The 21,640-nt window shown below is 41.4% G+C and overlaps 3 protein-coding genes across 3 annotated transcripts; all 3 read left to right on the top strand.

The window, feature by feature from the left end:
• The first annotated feature begins 2,498 nt into the window (after positions 1–2,498).
• LOC133898482 (helicase-like transcription factor CHR28) lies at positions 2,499–11,649 on the top strand. Its single transcript, XM_062339198.1, has 11 exons — positions 2,499–2,704; positions 4,027–4,882; positions 4,994–5,169; positions 6,421–6,492; positions 6,582–6,656; positions 6,750–7,725; positions 8,240–8,370; positions 8,708–8,929; positions 9,941–10,444; positions 10,542–10,751; positions 11,287–11,649. The coding sequence occupies exons 2-11, from the start codon at positions 4,237–4,239 to the stop codon at positions 11,389–11,391; spliced, it is 3,117 nt and encodes a 1,038-aa protein (XP_062195182.1). The 5' UTR covers positions 2,499–2,704; positions 4,027–4,236; the 3' UTR covers positions 11,392–11,649.
• Positions 11,650–12,230: 581 nt separating this feature from the next.
• On the top strand, positions 12,231–14,982 carry LOC133898483 (uncharacterized). The gene is made up of 5 exons (XM_062339199.1): positions 12,231–12,801; positions 12,929–13,024; positions 13,138–13,186; positions 13,282–13,414; positions 14,529–14,982. Exons 1-4 carry the CDS (start codon positions 12,448–12,450, stop codon positions 13,374–13,376), a joined length of 594 nt encoding a protein of 197 aa, XP_062195183.1. The 5' UTR covers positions 12,231–12,447; the 3' UTR covers positions 13,377–13,414; positions 14,529–14,982.
• Positions 14,983–15,738: 756 nt separating this feature from the next.
• Positions 15,739–20,556, top strand: LOC133899132 (zinc finger BED domain-containing protein RICESLEEPER 2-like). Its single transcript, XM_062340079.1, has 4 exons — positions 15,739–15,921; positions 16,470–16,763; positions 17,337–19,430; positions 20,256–20,556. Exons 2-3 carry the CDS (start codon positions 16,472–16,474, stop codon positions 19,424–19,426), a joined length of 2,382 nt encoding a protein of 793 aa, XP_062196063.1. The 5' UTR covers positions 15,739–15,921; positions 16,470–16,471; the 3' UTR covers positions 19,427–19,430; positions 20,256–20,556.
• Positions 20,557–21,640: the final 1,084 nt, after the last annotated feature.

A 21,640-nucleotide genomic window follows, 5' to 3' on the forward strand; every position in this document is an offset into this window, starting at 1 on the left:
GAATTCCTAAAACTCCACGAGTGTGTTGCATTTGCCTTGGGGAGTAGAGACCTTCCATTATGTGTTGGCTGCTAGGAACTGAGAAACACGTTTTAAAATTTGGAGAACCTTTTTTTTTATGTTGATGTATGAAATCTATCTGTCACAAAGTTTGAAACTTCTGTCCTGCATAACACCTATTGCATAAATACCGACTTCTGAAGTATAAGTACTTTGGAGTTTCATTTGCTTGCACTGTGACAGTTTATAACTTGAATTCATCATGATTTTCCAACTTTGTTTCTGTTGATTCTGATGTATACGTTAGCAGTTTTTATTTTGTTTTGCAAGCCACCCATTCCATTGGACACAATATTCCGTACGTTCATGTCGATTACACCAAGTCACAAATGTTCTCCCACCTATCTGCCCACTCGACATAAATGTATGCGTCATTTCCAAGGCCTAAGCTAAACACCGTATTGGTATCAAATACCATTACCCACTCAAACCAAATACAAATGGTAATTGACTGTTACACCACATTATTCACCCCTAATCCCATTCCATTACTATTTACGTTATACTTTCTAAACCAAACACCCCCTAAAATCCTTAGATCGTCCACGCCTCTCCTCTTGCCTCTCAATCCTCAATTTTTGCCATGTACTAAATTTTTAGGCCTTTCCTGAATGCTAAGCTGCGTTTTAGCCTATGATGATCAGAGATGTCTGTTTCTGTCACACCTCAGCTCCTTCCTCGTCCCGGTGTCTCTGCCTAGTAGGCCCTACAGCCAGACCACCCTTCACCCACTTCCACTTGGGCCCCGCTTGCATGTGAGATTCATTCTAAAATTAAGGTTTATGAAAATGAACCAAAGCAGCAGACCTTACTGTTTAAAAGTCCTTTTGTACGTAGGGAAAATCATATATTTTTAGCCACATTCTTGGTAGTCATTTTTCGTACTTTTGGAAATGGCTCCACGGCTCGATGCACTAACGTCTACGTGACCATCTCATTACGCGTCTTTGTATCATACTCACTCTCGTAAATTTTCTTTTTTTTTGTTTTCCTCCGTTGATTCCTCTTTCATCTAATTCTATACATTGTAGCAATTTTTACACATTCTCTATTTCTCTCTCATAATACGATAATAATAGAGATATTTTTTTATCTTTTGATCGAGATGTAGGTCCAGTTTAAAACAAAATAAGTTATATACATTGTAACAATTTTTAGAAGAAAAAACGAATCCCACCTTAGAAACAAGATAGATTATATATATTAGAATTGCTCTAATAACATGACTCCTTTGTTTGTTTTTAGTAGTGTTAGGAGGAGAGAGATAGAGATCGCAAGGGTGCAATACATAATAATAGCAAAACTTCAGATCGGTGCTATCCTAGCATCCAGAGCCAAGTTGAGCACCCAGTGCCAAGGAAAAAAAAAGGAAAGGAACACACATGCCCACTTGTCAGAGAAGTGGTGCCAGCCGTCGCACGTGGAGGCTATGGAGGAGACTGGAAAGAGCACTGCGAGTAGGAGGCCGTCGGACCCACCGCGCTTGTCGGTCGTCGCCTCCGTCGGTTCTAGTGTGGCGTCGTCGTCGAACGAGCGGAGGAGGCCATCGGCTGCTCATCGTTCATCACACGCAAACGGAAGAGAGCTAGTGGATCTGGTAGAAGGAGTGGAGATCTTTTGGTTTGAACCGCCTGTGGCGGAGAAGAAGCCCAGCGGCGTCATGTAGTGGAGAAACAGAGATGAGAAGGGAGCAAGAATATGATGTGCAGGTGGTCGGCGTGGGATCCATATTTTAACTTTAATGTGACTATCATTTACGTGTGAATCTAGATCTATATATTAATAATGAGATTCTGCCTTTAATATCATCATGACTTTATCATTTATGTGTGAATCTAGCTCTATATATTAATGATGAGTAAGTTGGAGGATCCTCATTCGTTGGAGGAAAGAGAAACTTTTTTTCTTTCATTATTTAGCAAATCATCGGCCCCCCGATTGGGTGTTACAAGCTGGAGCAAATTTTGCTATGCTAGTATCTTTGAAGTGGCCTCATCTTAGCACGTATTCCAAACACTAAAGTTGCCCTCATGTATAGGTAGTAGGAGTATATTTTTTCCATTACGTCACAACAAATGGATTCTTTTTTAGTTAACTGTTCTTATAATTTGGTGTATCTAAAAGAACTCTAAATCCTCTTTAATTTTTTAGAATGAAAGAGAAACAAGAAGAAAAAAAGAAGAATAAAAAGAAGAGAACGAGATAAGGGAAGAAGAAAAGCGAGAACTTTGATTTTTTAAACGTCCTGCGCGTAGTCCTTCTCTCCCACGTTTTATTTAACTGTTCTTATAATCCTTACACTAAGCATATTTGAAAGTACTTCAAACCCTCTTCAATTTTTGAGTATGAAAGAGAAAAAAGAAGATAAAAAAGGACGAGTAAGAAGAAGAGAACGAGGGGAGAGAAGAAGAGCGAGAACCTTAGTTTTCTCTGATCCGCGCCTGCAGTGCAGTCTGCCACATTTACTTTACTGGTCCAGACCCAAGACCGGCAAACGCGACGCGACGCAACGCAACGCCGCCCTCGAGCGCAACGACACCGGTCTCTCCGCCGCGGTGCCGCTCCTCCTCTCCCCGTCGGTCCAGCGGGGCGGAGATCCACCCGCCCCATTCCGACGTGGATTGGTTTCCTTCTCCTTCTGTCGGTGAGTCATCCCTACCTTGCTCCGAATGGATGGGTGGATTCCTTGTTCCAAGAAGGACTTGGTTTTTCCTCTCTATCGAGTCCAAATCTCCATCACTCTCCGTTCAGTTTGCTGTGGATTTGTGTGCTGCGGTGCCCTACCTTCTAATCCAACCGATTGATTCATCCATCCATGGTTCGATCGGGTTCTTCCTCTTAGTTCAGCGTTGTGCCGTGCAAGATCGACATAGGTTGCCTCGATAGGGCTTGTTGGCGCCTAATCGAGGCGCGGATGCAGATTAGTTTCCAAAAAAATTGGGGGTTGGGTTCGGCTGAACGCCCATCATGCTCCACGCTAACTCCGCCGCTGGGGCTACGGTGGGGTGGGGGCTTGGGGGATTCTTGCCGGTTTCGGAGTGCCAGGAGTGGCGGATTGGCTGATCCCTTCGTGCAGGGATCTCCCGCTGCAAGATTTGGTCTAGTTGTGGGTTCCTGCTGATCGTGGGATGGCCTGTTTAATCTGATCCAGTTCTTGCTGTAAGATTACTCCCTGGGTGCATGTCTCATTAACCGGAATTAATGGATGCCCTGACACCAAGTGTGTGATGTGTTCATATAGTGCAGGCTGTGCCCAACGACTTGCCTCTTTTGTTGATTTCACCAGGTTCTGGTGTATCATGATTATATGATGTCCATGTTTCTTGAAGATTTTGTGAATACCACAAATACTAATGCCAACTATTAGTTTAATTGATTGAGGAAAAAATCATTGCAAAGCAAGAATTGGGGGAAACATACACAAGCTTTATCTTAACCAAGCTATTGCCAGAATTAGCGCGGCAGAAGAAAGAAAATGTCTATGATCAAAACATCCTCATGGATGAAACAGTATCGATATCTTGAATCATGTCTAAAAACTGAAAGAGGATGCACCCCCAAAAGAAGTGGTTACTCGTCTCGTGGCTCTGAGGTGGCCCACCTGTCCACCTCCTGCTGCTCCTGTCCAACATTTTGTGAAGGGGGGTGGGGTGGGGTGATTGGACAAGTGCATACCACCACGTCCTTAGTGAGCACTACGTCAGCACGAATAGCAACACTCTTCGTTAGCGTAGCCTCTTATTGATCCATTTATATTACCTTATGAGTTAGATCAATCACGAAAGTGCTTAGGTGAACACCATCTTGTGAACTTTTCGGTTATTATCACTGATTAATGTGTTGCCATCTTTCAGAAAGAAAACACGTTTCTTCCTTACTATTATTTTGGTTTAATGGGTAAAGTTTGCTTGCTGTTATTTTTGTGACACATGTACTCATCGTTATCATCATTTGATCTGCTTGCAGGTGAACTGCCACGGTGAGGATAACTCAATTAACTGTGAACACTACTGTGGGATCTGTGGTGTGCTTTGCCTGTTTACCTTGCCAATCATCCGCAAAATCTAGGAAGTGGGTTTACTATGACAAGATAGAACTCAAGCAATCGGTTTATGTGTAGTTTGTCATGTTAAGAACAACAGTGTCCTCAGAAGTGAGAACACATACACGGTGCACATGCTAGCTGGCAATATGAATGATGGTGATGTTATTGACTTGATTTCGGATAGTGATGATGATATTAACTTTGAGGATCCAATTGTTGGTGTTAACCAGCAGTCAACTTCAGCAAACACAAGATTCGGTCAAAATGGTGGAGGGCATCCAATCAGGTTTCAGGACGAAGATTGGCTGAAGAGCACTCCTGCCTCTTCTCGGCCTACCGAAAATAGTAATGGTCAATATCGGACCCTGCCACCATCCTTTACAAATGGTAGACATACTGAGAGTGCCCGCTATACATTTGGTTCACGGGACAGGACTTACCCCCATTCAAGTTCTTATATGGGTATGCGACATGATCCGGCAAGGAGCCTTCCTGCTTCCGACAGAGTTGATACTGTAGGAGAAAAGCACATAAGTTCTACAGCAGATGCAGATGACAAAAACAAGAGGGTTCTTCCACCATCTTTTTCAAATGGCAACACAGCAAAATCTACGCATCCAAATTCTGCAAGTGAGGCACGCAAGGTCCCACCACCTTTTACCAATAGAAACTCACAAATGGGAACAAATATTGCCAATGGAAATATGCAGCCTTCATCTTCAAGGATGGCGAGCCAAAATTTGTATGCGAGTAACACCCAGAAAGAGGAGGACGGTGGTGCGTACAGCTAGCCTCAATGATTCTAATTTGATCAAATATACAAACAGTGGAAACTGGTGCAGTTTTTCTGTAGGAATATTAATGTTTATTCCTGTTTAAAATTGGCAGATGATGTTATTGTATACGGAGGTCCTAGCTCACACAGGATACTACCTTCATCATTTGGAGTAAACAATTTTAACAAAAGTGAAGTTGTTAATGGTTTTGATGCTCAAGGCCGCCTGAATCCAGAAAATAGGCTTTTGGATTATGATGAAAGAGCAGTATATCAAGAAGCCTTGCAGGTATAGTATCTTTGGTCCATTGAGACGTACATATTGCTTGCTTCCTGCCGGCTAATAATGTGACAGATGCTTAATCCAGTGGCAATTCCTATACGATAGAATTACTAATACTAATCTCCTTTGCGCTTTGTGAATTAGAGTGTTGGCAATTTCTGTGCAATAGAATTATAAATCTCCACCGCTATCCGTGAATTGCTTTGTTTACTTCATCTGATGAGTCAGTGGTCGGTAGGCAATACTTATGATTTATCCACTAGGTGGTCTCCCACTGCATCAAAAGGATACTTTGTAAAGAGATTCCATTTGATGAAAGAGGGAATCACATTTTGTTACCGTGTGTTTACATGTGCCATTGTTGTTTAATATACTTCTTTCAAAGAGAAATATACATCTTCCAACCTATTGAATGTGAATTATACACACAAATACTTGTCTGTCATTTTGCTTTATTGGTTACCTGTTATGTTGTGGCACTGGTAAAATGATTTAATGGCACGCTCAATTCTTTGTTGTGCGAGGGCCGGTTTGCGATAGAAAACCAGTTTTGAAAAAATTAGCATGTTGATTAGCAAATCAGATTATTACTTAATAAATTATATTGTCCAATGGTTGATACTTCCCTATTCTTGTCATGTGACTTTAGTAACTCCCATATTTTCTGTTACTTGAAACAGAACAATATCTCCTTTTGCAACAGGGTTTAGGAAAGTAGCTGACCAAAATAAAAACATCTGAAAGCGGTTCTACCAAACAGGATTGTCCATTTATCCATACAATGTGTATCTTCTGAGTTTCTCAGTTGCTCCTAAATTATTTCCTGATCCATACTCTGCTAAAAATAAAGTTTGAACTCTCCTTTTTTAATATTTTGTCATAGAAAAGAATCATTGTAATTATACTGTAATCAAGGTAGTCAGAGATCTTGTAAAATGATGGTATATGTTGCTTATTTTAATCAGAGTATTTTATAAATATGGTTAGAAATTATCATTACCATTTACAAATATTGAACACTTTTTTGAAGGATTCCATCGGATTTTGTAATTTTTTTTTTGAAGGATTCCGCTGCATTTCTTTTTCTTTCATTATCTGATTTGAGACAATTTTCTTAATTTGTCTGCTCAAATCTAGGGTATGTTTCCCCGGTAGGAATTACACACTTATGTGATCCATGTAAACCTGGTTTAGCTATTTCCCATCAGTTTGATTCTACACTGCGAATGACATTGCTTTTCAAAATATGTTATGCAGAATATCAGTCGAGAAAAAAGGGAAGATGATCTGCCTGAGGGTGTGCTAACAGTATCTCTGCTTAAGCATCAGGTACATAGAATCTTATATAAACCTCAATTATATGTCAGTTTCCTTTATGCTGGATATCATGTTCCTTATGTACTTTTAATTCTTGAAAGAAAATGGCATTAGCTTGGATGGTTTCAAAGGAGAATAGCTCACATTGTACAGGTGGAATTCTTGCAGATGATCAGGTTGTTTCTGATTTCCTAACTTCTTCAAAAGCACGTACTCTTACTTCCTCAGAATATTTCTATTCTAACAGTTAAGCAGTTGTCTTGTAACAGGGCCTTGGGAAGACAGTGTCTACAATTGCCCTTATACAAAAACAGAGGATTGAACAGTCTAAGTTCATGTCGGTTGATTCAGATCGTTTGAAATCTGAAGCACTAAACCTTGATGAAGATGATGAGGGGGAACAAACTATGAATGATGAACCCAAGAAGGATCAAGGGGCTTGTTCATCGTCGATGGCTGCTGGTACTAGTGGTGTTAAGCCATGTGTTAGTCAACCGAATAATGTTCCGGATAAAATGGCTGAAAGCAAAGTTGAACGCAAGAAGGCTAAAGCATGCACATCATCTGCATCAACCACACGGTCCATGACAAGGCCAGCTGCAGGTACTCTAGTAGTGTGCCCAGCTAGTGTTCTTAAGCAGTGGGCTAATGAATTGACTGACAAAGTTAGTGAAAGTGCTAAATTGTCTGTTTTAGTGTACCATGGTGGTACGAGGACCAAAGATCCAAGTGAGCTGGCAAAATATGATGTTGTTGTCACTACATACACAATTGTGGCCAATGAAGTGCCTAAACAGAATGCTGATGATGACGCAGATCAAAAGAACAATGAAGAATCGTCGGCTGGCAATAAAAGAAAACCACCAGCAAATGGCAAGGGCAAGGCTAAAAAGAAGAAGAAGAAACTTAAGGACTCATACATTGACCTTGATAGTGGCCCAATTGCGAGGGTGCGATGGTTTAGGGTTGTGCTCGACGAAGCTCAGACAATAAAAAACTTCCGAACTCAAGTGGCTAAAGCCTGCTGTGGACTAAGAGCAAAAAAGAGATGGTGCTTATCAGGAACACCTATACAAAATGCAATCGATGAGCTGTACAGCTATTTTCGTTTCCTGAAATATGATCCATATTCCACGTACAACTCGTTTTGTACAATGATAAAGCACCCAATTGCTAGAAATGCAATTCATGGATATAAGAAACTTCAAACCGTGTTGAAGATAGTTCTACTGCGCCGCACGAAAGGTAAAAATGTATTTTACTGCATGTATCTATATGTGGTTCCATTGTTTAGTTATTTATGTGAATTTAGTCTATCTCATTGCACAAAAGTGCAATACAGGCTGCAGCATGTAATATTTTTCATTGCTACAGAAACATGCGAAGAGGTTTATCGATACTTATTTCTGCATGTGGTTGCATGCATCTTCTGGGTCAGCATTCAGTATCAGCTTGTTTTTCAGATAAAGTCATGTACAATCTGACCATTTGAAAAACACTAAAACATTGTCCTTAAGCCCCTTAAACTGAGCTGCAGATAGTATGAAGTTATTCTGTTTCTTGAGTTTTCAGTATTTTAGAACTGAATTAACTTTCCTTGCTATTTTATTAGACATCTTTATCTTTTCTTTTCTACTTGTATCTGCTCATTTGTTTTAATATTATAATGACTTTGATTGCATATGGAGTGTGGATTTGGCTCTATCTTTCATTTGCTTAAAATCTCTATTGCTGACTGCATGATATCTTTTTCATGTAGAAACTCTGATTAATGGAGTACCAATCATAAATTTACCTCCAAAGACAATTAATCTGAATAAAGTAGATTTCTCACAAGAGGAGAGGTCATTTTATTTGACGCTGGAGGAACGTTCTCGGCAACAGTTCAAGGTTGGTTAAATCTTTAAGTTCAACTTGCTTTATCTTGTCCATTTTTCGGACGGTGCCTTGGTGATACTATTTAGTCTAAAATTTTGTTGGTTATTCCTGGTTTCCTGTAGCACATATATGTGAAATAATGATGTCGTAATCCAGAGTCCTTATTTGGTTCACCTGTTTGCTTTCCTTCTTTCCCCTCTGAATTGCCTTTTGGTTCACGTTGTATGGTAGTTTTTGCAGTGGATTTTCCATTTGATCAGTAGTTGTATAATATTTGCATCTCCTTCTGGCAATTGGAAATCTTGAAAGTGAAGTTTCCAGATAGTAATGTGTTTTCTGCCCATTTCAGGCATTTGCTGCTGCTGGCACACTCAAACAAAACTATGCCAACATCCTTTTAATGCTGTTGCGGCTTAGGCAGGCCTGTGATCATCCACTTCTTGTGAAGGGTAATCAGTCGGACTATGGAGGTGATGGTTCTATAGAAATGGCAAAGCAACTTCCCAAGGAAGTGGTAATAGATTTGCTTGCAAAACTGGAAGTGGGGTCAGCGCTTTGTACCTTATGCAGTGTAAGTAATGTAATCTCTCACCACTATTTTGATTTTCATCTATTCTCTCTCACTTTTCTCCTTATTTGGGTGTAATCATACGAACCTCATGTAGACTACTAGATGAGTGATTAATTAGATTCATTGGGTCTTGAGAGGTGGGTTCCCTTATATGTAATTACCCCAACATATGACGAGTTATTTGAAAGCTATTGTCCATGTGACCCCCAAATGTAGATTTTCTACAATATCTCCACCTAAGTTTGGATGTCGATACTTGTTCACTTAAAAAAAAAATCTCAAAAAAGATTCAGACAAATATGTACGCCTACAAAAATTGCACAAAAGTATGCTCATACATACACTGTATTCATATGTTTTACACAAAGGAAGCTTATCTGTTGCCCTTTTTTTAACAGTACACATATTAGCTTATTTTTGCACAAATTTTTGTAGGTATACATATTTTAACATACACATCTATAATTTTTTTGAGGATTTTTTTAAGTACACGATTGTACACTCCAACTTAGGCCTATACCTACATTTAAGTGTAGACCTGCATTTCAGGTGGCCCCCACTTTCTTATGAATCTGGTCCATCCAACCCTCATCCAGTGGCTCATCTGGAAAGTATGCGTCATCTGGAAAGTATCTCGGATTAGGGTAACATGAGTTTGCACTGCATATGCTCCCTTCTCATATTTCATGCTCTTGAAATAAAATCCTCTAGTATTGTGGAGTTGGTTAAGGACACAAACCGATAACATGATGAGCACTTGTACTGGCCAAAACATACATTTTTTATGGGATAAAATAAAAAAATTGGATAACACAGAAGCAGAAGCTGGGGCATACTCAAACTTTGGTGTCTTTGGTCCATGTCTAAAATTGCTGAGGACAGCTGGACCAGGCTGCACCCATTTTGCCAAGATCTTTCTTTTTATGTGTGCGGTGTACACGTTTTCATGTCATACTTAAAAAGTTCTTTCAGCATATTTTAATTTCTGCAATCAAATCATGCTTTTTGCAGGACACACCTGAGGATGCTGTTGTAACAATTTGTGGTCATGTTTTCTGCTATCAATGTATACATGAGCGGATAACGACTGATGAGAATATGTGCCCTGCTCCTAATTGCAGTAAAACATTAAGTCTTGAATCATTATTTTCATCAGGAGCATTAAGGATTTGCATCTCTGGCAAATCTAGTTCTGCAAATGCAAGTTGTTCATCAGCAGATGATGAGTCATCTTCAATCAGTCAAAGCAGCTTCATCTCCTCCAAGATACAAGCAGCCATTGACATACTGAATTCAATCATTAACATGGATGCCCTTACTGAAAGTGATACTATGGAATCAAATCAAAGTCGTGTGGCCCCAATGAAAGCCATTGTCTTCTCCCAGTGGACTGGCATGCTGGATTTGCTGGAGCTTTCACTGAATAGCAATCTTATACAATACAGGAGACTAGATGGAACGATGTCCCTCAATTTAAGAGATAAAGCAGTGAAGGATTTTAACACTGACCCAGAGGTCGTTATGTTCTGTTTGTTTTTTCATGCCCTGTTTCTTTTAAAATTTCCAGACATTCAGGACATCTATACTAACCAGAACCTTTTTCTTTATTCAGATTAGAGTTATGATTATGTCACTAAAAGCAGGTAATCTTGGTCTAAACATGGTTGCTGCTTGCCATGTAATTCTCCTTGATCTCTGGTGGAACCCTTATGCTGAGGACCAGGCAATTGATAGAGCACACAGGATTGGGCAGACTCGTCCTGTTACTGTATCTCGCTTGACCGTTAAAGATACAGTGGAAGATCGTATTTTAGCTCTGCAGGTAGTAATAACTCTGCTGTCAATTTTTGCTGTTAATGCAGTTTTCCCCTACTTATGGGTCATATGCCTAATCAGTTTTGTTTTTGTTTGGAGCATGAGAATTATGCAATACATGAATGTTGCTATTCACATATGCTGTTTAATCATGTAATGACATTTCAAGATACCTACTATAATCACTTGATGTTTAGTTGGTTGTTCAATCTGGTCTGCGAGAGAATTGCATGAATCATCTGTTGCTCGTCACGTTGCAATATGATGGTTAAGAAATAAATTAGGACAGTTGATTAAAACAGTTGCTACATTCGTGTAAAGCAGATCTTTGGAGAATTCCAAATCTGCTGAGAACAGTGTAGAGGGGAAGCCAAGCTACCATATTCAGATTTATGACAGCACTTTCTTTTACCATGGGAACTGAACTGCTACATTGGACTGGACAGCCATCCTATTACGCAGTCTAACTTTACTAACAATTATTCCTTACAAAATTCGCTGTCATTTTGCTCACCTGACCATGTTTCTACCTTCTTTGACAGGAGGAGAAGCGAACCATGGTTAACTCTGCTTTTGGCGAGGACAAATCCGGTGGCCATGCCACTCGGCTCACTGTGGAAGACTTGCGGTACCTATTTCGGATGTGATTTTGGGTAAATCGCTCCACCTGCGGTGAGCTCTGCGATGGGACGGCCGACGACATTTTTTGCCTTGTAATATTTATCACCCGGGCCAAAGCGACGCCTGTGTACCTATGCTGAGTATCGCCTTCCCGGCCCCTGCCGCAGCTCCGGTTTTGTCATGCTCTTGCTGATTGCTACATGTGTAATTTAGGGCTAGCTAGCTAGCGCCTGTGTAACGACCACCCCCTGAGCTTGTAGGAGAATTCTGCTGTGCTCTGCTCATCTCTGTGACAAGTCTGGAGATCAACCTCTGGTTCTGGTCTTAAAAAAAAAATCTCTGGTTCTGGTGTATATATACACATACGGAACTGTATCCTCTGCCTTTTGGTAGAAAAGGCTGAGGCAAACAGTGAACTGAGGCTGATGCTACAGTGTTATCTGAAGCTTCTACTGTAGCTTTCACTGGGCAGGTACGGTTTGTAAAATTTATTGTAGCTTAGATATTGTTCAAGCGCTGCCAAGGGGTAAAAGGCAGAGGCACTGTTTGCCTTTCCCTCTGCCGAAAGGTGTTATGAGTGCCTGCTGTGCAACGAACTGACAAGGATTTCTTCCTGGGGCTCGCCCCATCCTATAATGTTTCACACCAGAAAAAACCAGAACGGGCGGCGGGTGTACTATCAAGACAAGAACACAAACCATACTGAACTAAATCAGGAGATATGTGCATTAGACTATCTCTAACTATATATTTTTTATTTCGTTTATTTTCTGATTTTTTTTCTATTCTTGTTTTTTTTATTTTATTTCATCTTTAATGGTTTTTTTTCGAAAGAATTTATAAAGGGAAAGTAGTGAGAATCTATACTGAAGAGAATAGTCTTGGAATTTTTTCTAACAGAGAACCATGAAAAAAACGAAAATCCTGTTCAATTTGCCGTGGACGCGAGATGTTCCTCACTGGCTCGTGGGCCCCAGTTCCAGGCCCTCGTCGCCTTTATAAAGTCGCCTCCTCTCTTCCACCTCCCACCGTTCGAAATTCGAATTCCTTCCTCGCTTCAACCAGCGCACACGCGGGCAGCAATGAGGAAGGCGAGAGCAACAGCAACCGCCTCCAAGCCCAGGCCCAGGGCCAGGGCCAAGCCCAAGGCGAAGCCCAGCCCAGTCTCCGGCGGCTCCTCGCCGTCCGCCGGCGGCGCGTCCCCCGCCGCGGACCTCAGCTTCCTCTCGCCGGCGAAGCCCAGGACCAGGAACTCACCCCTCGCCGCCTCCCCCTTCTCCGCCCCCGGCGCCGCCGTTTCCATGTCCAGCATCGGAGACCTGAGGAGCCTCGCTGCGTCCCACCTCGACTCCCTCAAGCGCCGCTTCGACGCGCTCCACGGCGACTCCGTCCGGGAGCTCGAGGCCTCCCACTCCCGCATCTCCAAGCGCTTCAAGGTGATCACGTCTCCTCCGCCCTCCGCTCTGCTCGCTCCGTTCCCCCGCTCTGCTCGCTTGGTTGCTACCATCATTTCAGCGTGTGTGATCTGATGTGATTTCATCGGCTCATGCGTGCTGTGTTCAGATGCAGACGCAGGGCTGCCTGCAACTGGCGGAGGAGGCGGACAAGGAGCACAAGAAGATGGCCGACAAGATCTCCGAGCGCGCTGAGGCCGTGAAGGTATCCCTGATCCCCTTTGTTGCTTTTGCTGTTCGTAGGGGCCGTAATTGATTGTGCCATTGCTTACTTGTTGATTTCTATTCTGAATTTCTGGTGCTTTCCGGGACTCGCAGACCTCCTACAAGAAGTTTATGGCTGAGGTGCAGGCGTCTACGTCTCGTGGTACTTCAGAGAGAAGAAACATTCTCTGAATTCTAGTTCAATTCCACGTGTTTCTCATCAAGCTATCGTGTTCTAACTTTGGTGGCCGCGGCTAGTGTGCAAGGTGACTGTCCCTGAGATGGCAAAGTCGGCGGAGAGAGCTATTGATGGCCTGCGCAGTCGCTACAACATCTCGGCTACACCAGCTTAGTTGGCACTTCAATCCATGTTCATACGCTCACCGAATAGGTAACCATTTCTCGACATGTTGTTACTACTCTGTTACTGTTATGTTTCTCCACGACCTTTGAGTGTTGCAAGGAGTAGTGTGTACAAGGAATGGATGTTTGCCACTTTATTGGCCATGCCTGGTGCTAGATCATCCTGCTGGGATAGTGTTGCGATGTTCTGATTCTATTGTATCGCTGTTTGTTTGCTTGATGAACCAAGATGGGTTACCAAACTTCTGTATTTGGTTATGTGCACCTTGGTAGACATTACAATCCAGAAATGAGACGTCATATGCGCTATACATTTGCTTTGCTTGGCTGTTTAGTATTGTTGTTTGAGAACAACTACTATCTTGGTTTGTGTTAGTATTAGTTTGAGAATAACCACTAGCTTGACTGTCAAATAAGAATATCTCTGGCTAAGTCAGTAAAAATGTGGTCAAATGTGAGGTGAAGAACCGAGGATCCATGTGAACAGCGGGAATGTTCTGGTCTTCTGGATTTTTCCTTTTTTTTTTCTTCAGGCATGTATGCTCATTGTAGTTAGAAGTAATATGGGCTGTCAGAGGCATTCACTGTTTTTTTTTGTTTTCTTAATTCTGCGGTGTAAGTTCATAAATCAGAACCATGGTTTTGCCGGGATGTGTCTGTTGTACTTTCAACAGCTCAGCATGATAACACTGGAGACAAACAGAATAAATCATGGTTCTATGTATGTAATCCTTATCTTGATATGAAATTCTTGGTGCACTGTTCCTTCTTGTCGATTAAAGATTTTGAGCTCCTGAAACCTTGTCCTGAACTCTGAACTATAAAATGTGTTGTCGGTACTATTGGATATTTCATGGAATTTTGTTACAGTGTTGGTCAAAACAAATTTGCCTAGGAAATAGATATGAGAAATGTATCCTTGTTCCTGTCTGTCTAACCCCCCCCCCCCCCCCCCCACAAAAAAAAGACAATCTACCCTTTTCTTCCTTCCTGCCAATTTTTTTATAACCGGACAACCATATGGTGATGGCATCCGCTTTTTCAGTTTATTAACACTGATTGTCAGCTTCTCATTTGGTTTTCTTTTTATATGCATTATGAGTTAATATCTGGCTGATTCTTGTAAGTATTTTCTATATCAGGCCGTTATCTGCATCAATCAACTGGGCTCAGCTGTTGAATTCCTGGGGATTGCAGAAGGGGCATGCACATTTGTACATAACAGCTACGCTTACATCATATCGTTTTTGGTATTGCCTCAATTTCAGATGCGTCGAAAAATCATATTAGATACTCTGATCCCTGGAACTTTTTTCTGCTTCGTTGCATTCCTTGTGCATCCTTTAAGATTCTACAGTCGGTGTAGCTCCTAGGATCTGAACATTTTAGAGTCGAAATACAGTTTGTTCTACAATAGTTGTAGCCTGAAGATTCGTTTGTTGTATCCACAACCAAAATCCAACTCTTCGTTCGATCCACGCGGAAGTAATTTCAGTTTGTGCCTGTCAGTTGAGTTGCACCCAGTTGTCCAATTCATGAATTTCTTGTTCACAATTGGGGACGGGGTCACGTTCTGCTATGATTTTTGGGTTCCGTTCATCTGTGAATCGAATGAATTTAAATCTCAGACAAGAGCTTATGGGGTGTTTGATTTGAATAATACATATCAGTCTGACTTTTAAACAGTTTAGACCCCTTTCGAAAGATTGGTTATCGGTGCCATTTTTGCAAGAAAGGCAATTTTTACTCCAAAAAAAAAAAAAACGATTTGGGCTGTAATGCGCGGCCAGCCCACCACATTTCGTGCCAGCACATGACATGAAGATGGCTGTAGAAGGCCCATTTGTCCATTACATGATATGACTTGGAATTTTTTTATTTTTCAATTTAACAATTTTAAACCGTTGTTTGAAAAAATAGCAACTATAGACATCCCTTGCCTATTGCAAGAGTGGCAAGTTTATTTTTTTTAAACATATCACCTGTTGGAAGGGTGATAGGCACATACTGCCCTTCCAACGGGTGACAGATGTCTATAGTTGCTAAAGGCTGCATAAAATTGCTATAGGCGACCCATTTATCCACTACATAACATGGCTGTCTGCTAGTGACTTTTTTATATTTTAATATTTGAAAAATAGTGCACCTATCGCTCTTCCCACTGGAGACCGAAGTCTATAGTTGCTATTTTTTCAAACGAACAACTAAAATTGCTAAATTTGAAAAATTAAAATATAAAAATAAAAAATTCTCCAGTAGCCAGCCGAACGGCCCATGTATCCCTACCGTGCGGCCAGCGGCCCAGTAACCCATCCAGAGCCCACTTGAGCCCAGATGAAGAACTGGGCCAGGCTCCCCGCGAGCTCACCACCCACAGATCCATCCAGCTCCATGCCCAAACCCTACTCGAATCCCCCTTCCGCTGCTCGCAGATCCATCGCGCGCCTCGATCCCCTCAAATCCGCTCCGGTTCTACGCCCCCAGCTGGTTCCCGCCTCTATTTCTCGGAGGAATTTTCGGGTTCCTGGAGGAGCAGTAAGTGACGCGATCCCTGCCGTTGCCTTTGGTGTAGTTCTGGTGAACCAATTCGTCGCCGTGCGCTGTTAGTAGCAGCTAAGGATGGTTACTGCTTCGTTGTTCGTAGCAAAGGAGACTAGACACCGCTATTTGTAAGGGTTTCGGTCTTTTAGGGAGCTGGGAGCTTGGAGAGTTGAAGTTGCTTAGATGATACTAGGTGTTAGCTTTGGAATTATAGCTGTCTGTGTGCATGAAATTGTGGCCATTTGGAGTATGGCCTTGTTAGTAAGGTTGGATCGGAGTTCATGGCGATCTGCTGCGCACTTGGCGTCTTGTTGTCCACATTGTACTTAGCTTCTGCACCTATTGTTTGTTTGTGCAAAATGCTCCTGGCATTTCTTTTTGGGAGTTCTACCTGTTGGCGAGGCCGCCTGTTGAGTCCAGCTTTCTGTATGCATGGTGGTTAAGCATTTTATTTTGGCGTTCATCAGTTCTGCAGTTTAATTTGGATTGAACCACATGCTGTCGAGAAAGTTAATAATGTCGAGTCGGATCATCATCTGCAGATATGGATCACTTGGACGAGCATGGCAGTGATGACATGGAAGTAGGGGAAACTTCTGATGGTGCCTCCATATTCAGAAAGAAGCGGTCTAAAGTTTGGGACGAGTACAAGCCCATCTTTGTGAACGGAGTGATCCAGAGCGCGGAATGCCGCTACTGCCATTTCCTCATGAGCTGCAAAGGTGCTGATGGGCAGTCCAATGGAACAAGCCATTTGTGGCGACACCAGAAAATTTGTCGAGCAAAAGAGGGATTCAGTCCGAGCCAGCAGCAACAGCATGTGGACTTCCCATATGGTATGCTTTGGTTATCCAGCAGCCCTTATGCAAGATGATTTTAATCTATGCAGCTACACTGTAGATTCTGCATAATAGATTTTCATATTCTTATGTACATTTCTCTTTGTTCTTAACTAGTATGGGAGCTTTTAGATCTTTTCTCATTGGTTTCTATTACTCCCACTGTTTAGTAATATTTGTTCGTTTTTCATGAAGTGTTGTTTCACAATGATTGTCATCTGAGACATTAAGAATTTAAATATTATTTTCCGAATAAAAAATAATTTAGATATTACAATGTTTCAACTCTCTATCCCCTACTTTAATGTTTTGAAAGAGATTATGTGGTTGGCGCTTCACTGGTATGTGTACATGATGGATTTGCACAAATATAGTGAAACGAAGGGGGCATACAATAGATTATATACAGCTCATGTATCGGTTGTTGTGCCTTATGTAAGAAAATTTGTTGCTTGCCAGTTTGTATGCTGTATATTTGGGTGTAATCTAAGCTGCTGTTTTCTTCATGGAAATTTGTGCAAATTCTGACTGAATTATTCAACTTTATGCATCTATTGGTGAATGAAATAGACCCAGTGGACCAGATTCTTCCAGATTCACATGATGACATAAATTTGATAACTCATAGTGTGAACAGCAAGTTCAGGTCAAAGGTATGGAAGGATTTTATACCATTCTATTTTGAAGGGAGAATCCAGGGTGCTGACTGTGTCCGCTGCCACAAGCGACTCAGTGCAGATAAAGGTAGAAGCCATTTGAACCGACATACTCAGACTTGTCCAGCGCGAGGCGGAACTAGCAAAAATCATCAGAAGGATGTGTTGTTCCAGTCCAGTGTGCCAAGTTTGAAGTCTAGGCTTCAAGATGAGCTTTCACCTGCCTTGACAAATGGTAAGATTCAGATTGCAGAATATGCTAGCAAGTTCCTCAAGGGTAGCTCTAGTGATAAAATCCCTGTGGACGGACACATTCTAGCATTACCAGCAATGGATGAGATGAACCCTATGGAGCAAAATACCTCATCAGCTCAGACTGCTCCGAATACAAGCAGGAAAGTTGATCAAGAAGCATCTTATCTAGAGCTAACCAAAATGATTGTTTTACATGGCTATCCCTTGTCAATTGTCGAGCATGAAGAAATGAGAAGGTTTGCAAAGAGCCTCCACCCTGCGTTTAACATGGCTTCAAGCATTGATATAGAAGAGTATTTAACTCTTTTGTATCAGAAAGAAAAAGCTGACCTTAAGGAGAAAATTGCACTTTCATCCCATCGGGTTTCCTTATCAGCAAATGTGTACATTCCTCATGGATCTGATGCCTCAGTGAAATATTTCTATTTGGCAGGGCATTTTATCGATTCAGATTGGAAACTTCGAAGGAAAATCATCAAGTTTGGAGTGTTTTCGTCCTCAACTACTAATTTTGAAAGGATGATACGTTCTAAGGAGGCTTGTGTACTAGATTCTGAGAGTGGGCCGTTTAATGTCATATGTGAAGCTATAAGAGATTGGAATCTTGATCAGAAGCATTTCAGCTTGACATCTGTCAGTGAAATTAGAAACGATGAGAGGACCTCAAAGCTGATTGACTTACTCATCCAAAAGAAGAGCCTTCCTATTGGAGGTGAGCTATACAATATTGTTTGTGTGGATGATGTGCTTAATAGCATTGTTTCAAAAGGGCAACCAATGCTTCATCTTGTTGCTGATATACTAGACAGATTTATTCAGGCACATATGTCCACACCGCTGACTCGTCAGCAATTTCTAGAAGTTGTTGCACATATGGGATTGAAGTGCCCCCAGGAAGATGCGAAATGGTGGCACAAAATTTACTTTAGGCTTGAAGTTCTTCTGCATTTCAAGAAGACATCTCCTTCTGAAGAATTGTTATCTACAGAAGATAATAAATTTGTTGAGCCTGTTTGCAAGATATTGAGGGCTTTTTATCGTGCTATCGAAGTAATTTCTGGTTCTGTTTGCCCCACAGCAAATATATACTTCAATGAACTATGGAAAGTTAGGACAACTTTGCAAGAAGAAGCATCTACTGATCATACTGAACTTGCTAGCATGGTTTGGGAGATGCAGGAAGCGTTCAATGAGTATTGGCAAAATTCATACGTATGGCTGTCACTGCCTGTTGTTCTTGATCCCAGATTCAAAATTACTTTTATCGAGTTCCGTCTAAAACAAGCTTTTGGCACTGATGCAGAAAAGTATGTATCTGCCATACGTGATACAATCAGGGAGCTGTTTCATGAATATTGTGGTCCTGTAGATAAGCTGGGTATTGACACATCAAACCGTGAATCTCGTGATGTTGAAGTGGATGGATTCGACAGTGATTCATTGGAGGATTGGGATGAACATCTTAATGTGCAGACTAGGAGCCAACTATTGACCGAACTTGACAACTATCTTGAAGATGGCCTTGTTCCGAGGAAGGATGATTTCGATATTCTGAACTGGTGGATGAGTAATTCTACAAAGTATCCAACCCTCTCAGTTATGGCACGCGATGTCCTAGCAATGCCAGCTGCTGCTCTTAATGGTGAGGCAGCATTAAGCGGTGAGGGACCAATGATCCATAAGCAATGGAGCACATTAAACATCAAAACAATTGAGGCTCTCGTGTGTACCCGAGATTGGATAAAATAGAACGGTAAATTCTTCACTTTGGTTGTTCTGTTGGTTTCCTTAGTTGCTTATTTCAGTTTAAAAGAAAGCATCGTGTTATTGGATTGGCGTTGTATTCTACATCTTAATTCATGATAAAATTCGACAGTGCGCAGTTGGAATGTTATCATGTTCACCTGCATTATTATATTTTATTAGCTAGACAGTTAATAGCAATAGGACCGTCACAGCATCCATTTTTTCTTACTAGATAGTTACTGAAGAATGAACATCAGTAGATCAATTGGATCTGCAGTAACTTACAGATCAAGAGGTTTTCTCTCAACTAACAAATTTTTTTTTCATTAGTGGAGCCTCCACACCCTCAACAGAGGGAGCCTCCGGGGGCTAGCACCGGGGATCGAACCTGGGTCGCCGGCCTGGGAGCTTGCTCCAGAAGCTCAACTAACAATATTGAAATTGCTTTCTCTGTATTTAGATAGTATATGAGTAATATGCACTCGTATGCATCACAGTTACAGCTATTTAAGAGGTAGGTGCAAGTAGCTCAAGGATGAGGGCTTCTCAAAGAACTCACCTCGCAAGTTGTTGTACCTGTGATGCAAGTTACTCATGATATATGTCTGTTGTATATATACAAAACAATACGTGATCTTTATCTTTATTGAGAAACTTTGTATTACGATGATTTCTCATCATAGCTAAAATGCAAAAATACGAGTAATAGAAACAATTGAAATTGCTTGTATTGTATTGAACAGAACTATTTGTCAGTTCATAGAACTATGTTCACAGTCTCTGGGGGTAATGTTGTTCTAACCCAAGGGGTTCCCATAAAAACTTTTTGCAGGCTATATATCATGCTGCAGCCAGCTACCAATACTGATCATACTTTTTCTATGAGCAGAAGATTACAAGCAGTTCATAAGCTTGGTGCTCTTAACTTAGGAATCTATTGATTATATCGCAAAAAAGTACACTGCCCATTTGGCGGCGGGTGTGTTGTATAAGACATCTTGCAGGTGCTAGTGTGTCTACATATTTGTGCTATTTTTCTCCAGATGTTATATCACTGGCCATGTAGCCTCAGGTCACGGGAGCTACAAAACGTGTGCTTCTGGGTGTCCACATGTATTATGCATTGTTATTTAGGATGTAGGCCTCTGGTGCAGATTATTTGTACAGTACCAATGATGTGATGCTGTTTAAACCTGGCTAAGAATTCTTTTATGAAGGCCATAGGAAGCCATTTACTGTTCCATTTGTTCTGTTGTGGTGTGCTCTGGGTTTGGTGCTCCGCTGTGGATTTTTTTTTATATTTTTTTCCAATTTTTTTAAGATTACATGCCCGTTTCAAAAATAATGAATTTTACCCTACCGTCGTCCGTTGAACGGGCGAGACCTTCATTCGATTTAATTCAACTGTAGAACTATATGTATAATTGAATGGGCGAGACCTTGATGTCGTTCGCTAAACAGGCGAGACCTTCATTTGATTTAATTCAGAACTATATGTATAATTAGTATTTTAATAGAATTTGTATTCGGTAACTTGAAAAATATTGCACATTAATTTTCTCAATATTTTTTATTTAGTTGGTGTAAAGTGTGGAATTTTTTTTAACAAAGTGACTTTGTGAGAATACAAAATCTAATTTATCGAATAATAATAGTTATGGAGCACAAATATCATATAACCCGGCACGAAGTTTACATACGTTGATAAACATTACATAGGACATGAGGTTTTTCATCGCTGCGCGAATGGACCATAATCGTAAAGAGATGACAACAAACGTTGGCATGTACGATACACCTAAAGACTAACCTAATAGCGTGCCACTGCTAACTTAACATGCCTTAGGGAATTAAAATAGGTCGGGGTATAATAGATGCTCTCTGCTGAGTGCACCTAGAATATTTGTCTTTTCGTAGGGCATCGGGGCCCTCGTCTTAGCGCGGCGGGTCCTCTCCCGCTTCCTTTCCCTCTCTGCTTCGTGTGCTTGAGCCGCGGCACACTCTTTCGTGGCGTTCCTGATGCGCTCCTCCTCCTGCCGCTTCATCCGTAGTTCCTTCTGATGTCGCTCGTATTCACGGCGTTGGTAAGCTTCTCTCCTCCACTGCATCTCCATGTCCACCCACCACTTTTGGTCCTCATTTTGCTCCATATCGAGCCATTGCATGAAGTCGCAAATAGGTAGAGGAGACTGGACAAAAGAAACAAGAGGGGAGATT

The sequence above is a fragment of the Phragmites australis genome, chromosome 18 (genome assembly GCF_958298935.1).
Source record: "Phragmites australis chromosome 18, lpPhrAust1.1, whole genome shotgun sequence".
Lineage (NCBI taxonomy): Eukaryota > Viridiplantae > Streptophyta > Magnoliopsida > Poales > Poaceae > Phragmites > Phragmites australis.

Bases quoted from the DNA above. Each gene is read 5' to 3' on its own strand.
- LOC133898482 (XM_062339198.1), top strand. From the start codon at position 4,237: ATGCTAGCTGGCAATATGAATGATGGTGATGTTATTGACTTGATTTCG. The intron at 5,170-6,420 runs GTATAGTATCTT...TATGTTATGCAG, and splicing joins TATATCAAGAAGCCTTGCAG to AATATCAGTCGAGAAAAAAG. The intron at 10,445-10,541 runs GTCGTTATGTTC...TTCTTTATTCAG, and splicing joins ATTTTAACACTGACCCAGAG to ATTAGAGTTATGATTATGTC.
- LOC133899132 (XM_062340079.1), top strand. From the start codon at position 16,472: ATGGATCACTTGGACGAGCATGGCAGTGATGACATGGAAGTAGGGGAA. The intron at 16,764-17,336 runs GTATGCTTTGGT...TGAATGAAATAG, and splicing joins GCATGTGGACTTCCCATATG to ACCCAGTGGACCAGATTCTT.
- LOC133898483 (XM_062339199.1), top strand. From the start codon at position 12,448: ATGAGGAAGGCGAGAGCAACAGCAACCGCCTCCAAGCCCAGGCCCAGG. The intron at 12,802-12,928 runs GTGATCACGTCT...TGCTGTGTTCAG, and splicing joins GCATCTCCAAGCGCTTCAAG to ATGCAGACGCAGGGCTGCCT. The intron at 13,187-13,281 runs GTACTTCAGAGA...GGCCGCGGCTAG, and splicing joins GCAGGCGTCTACGTCTCGTG to TGTGCAAGGTGACTGTCCCT.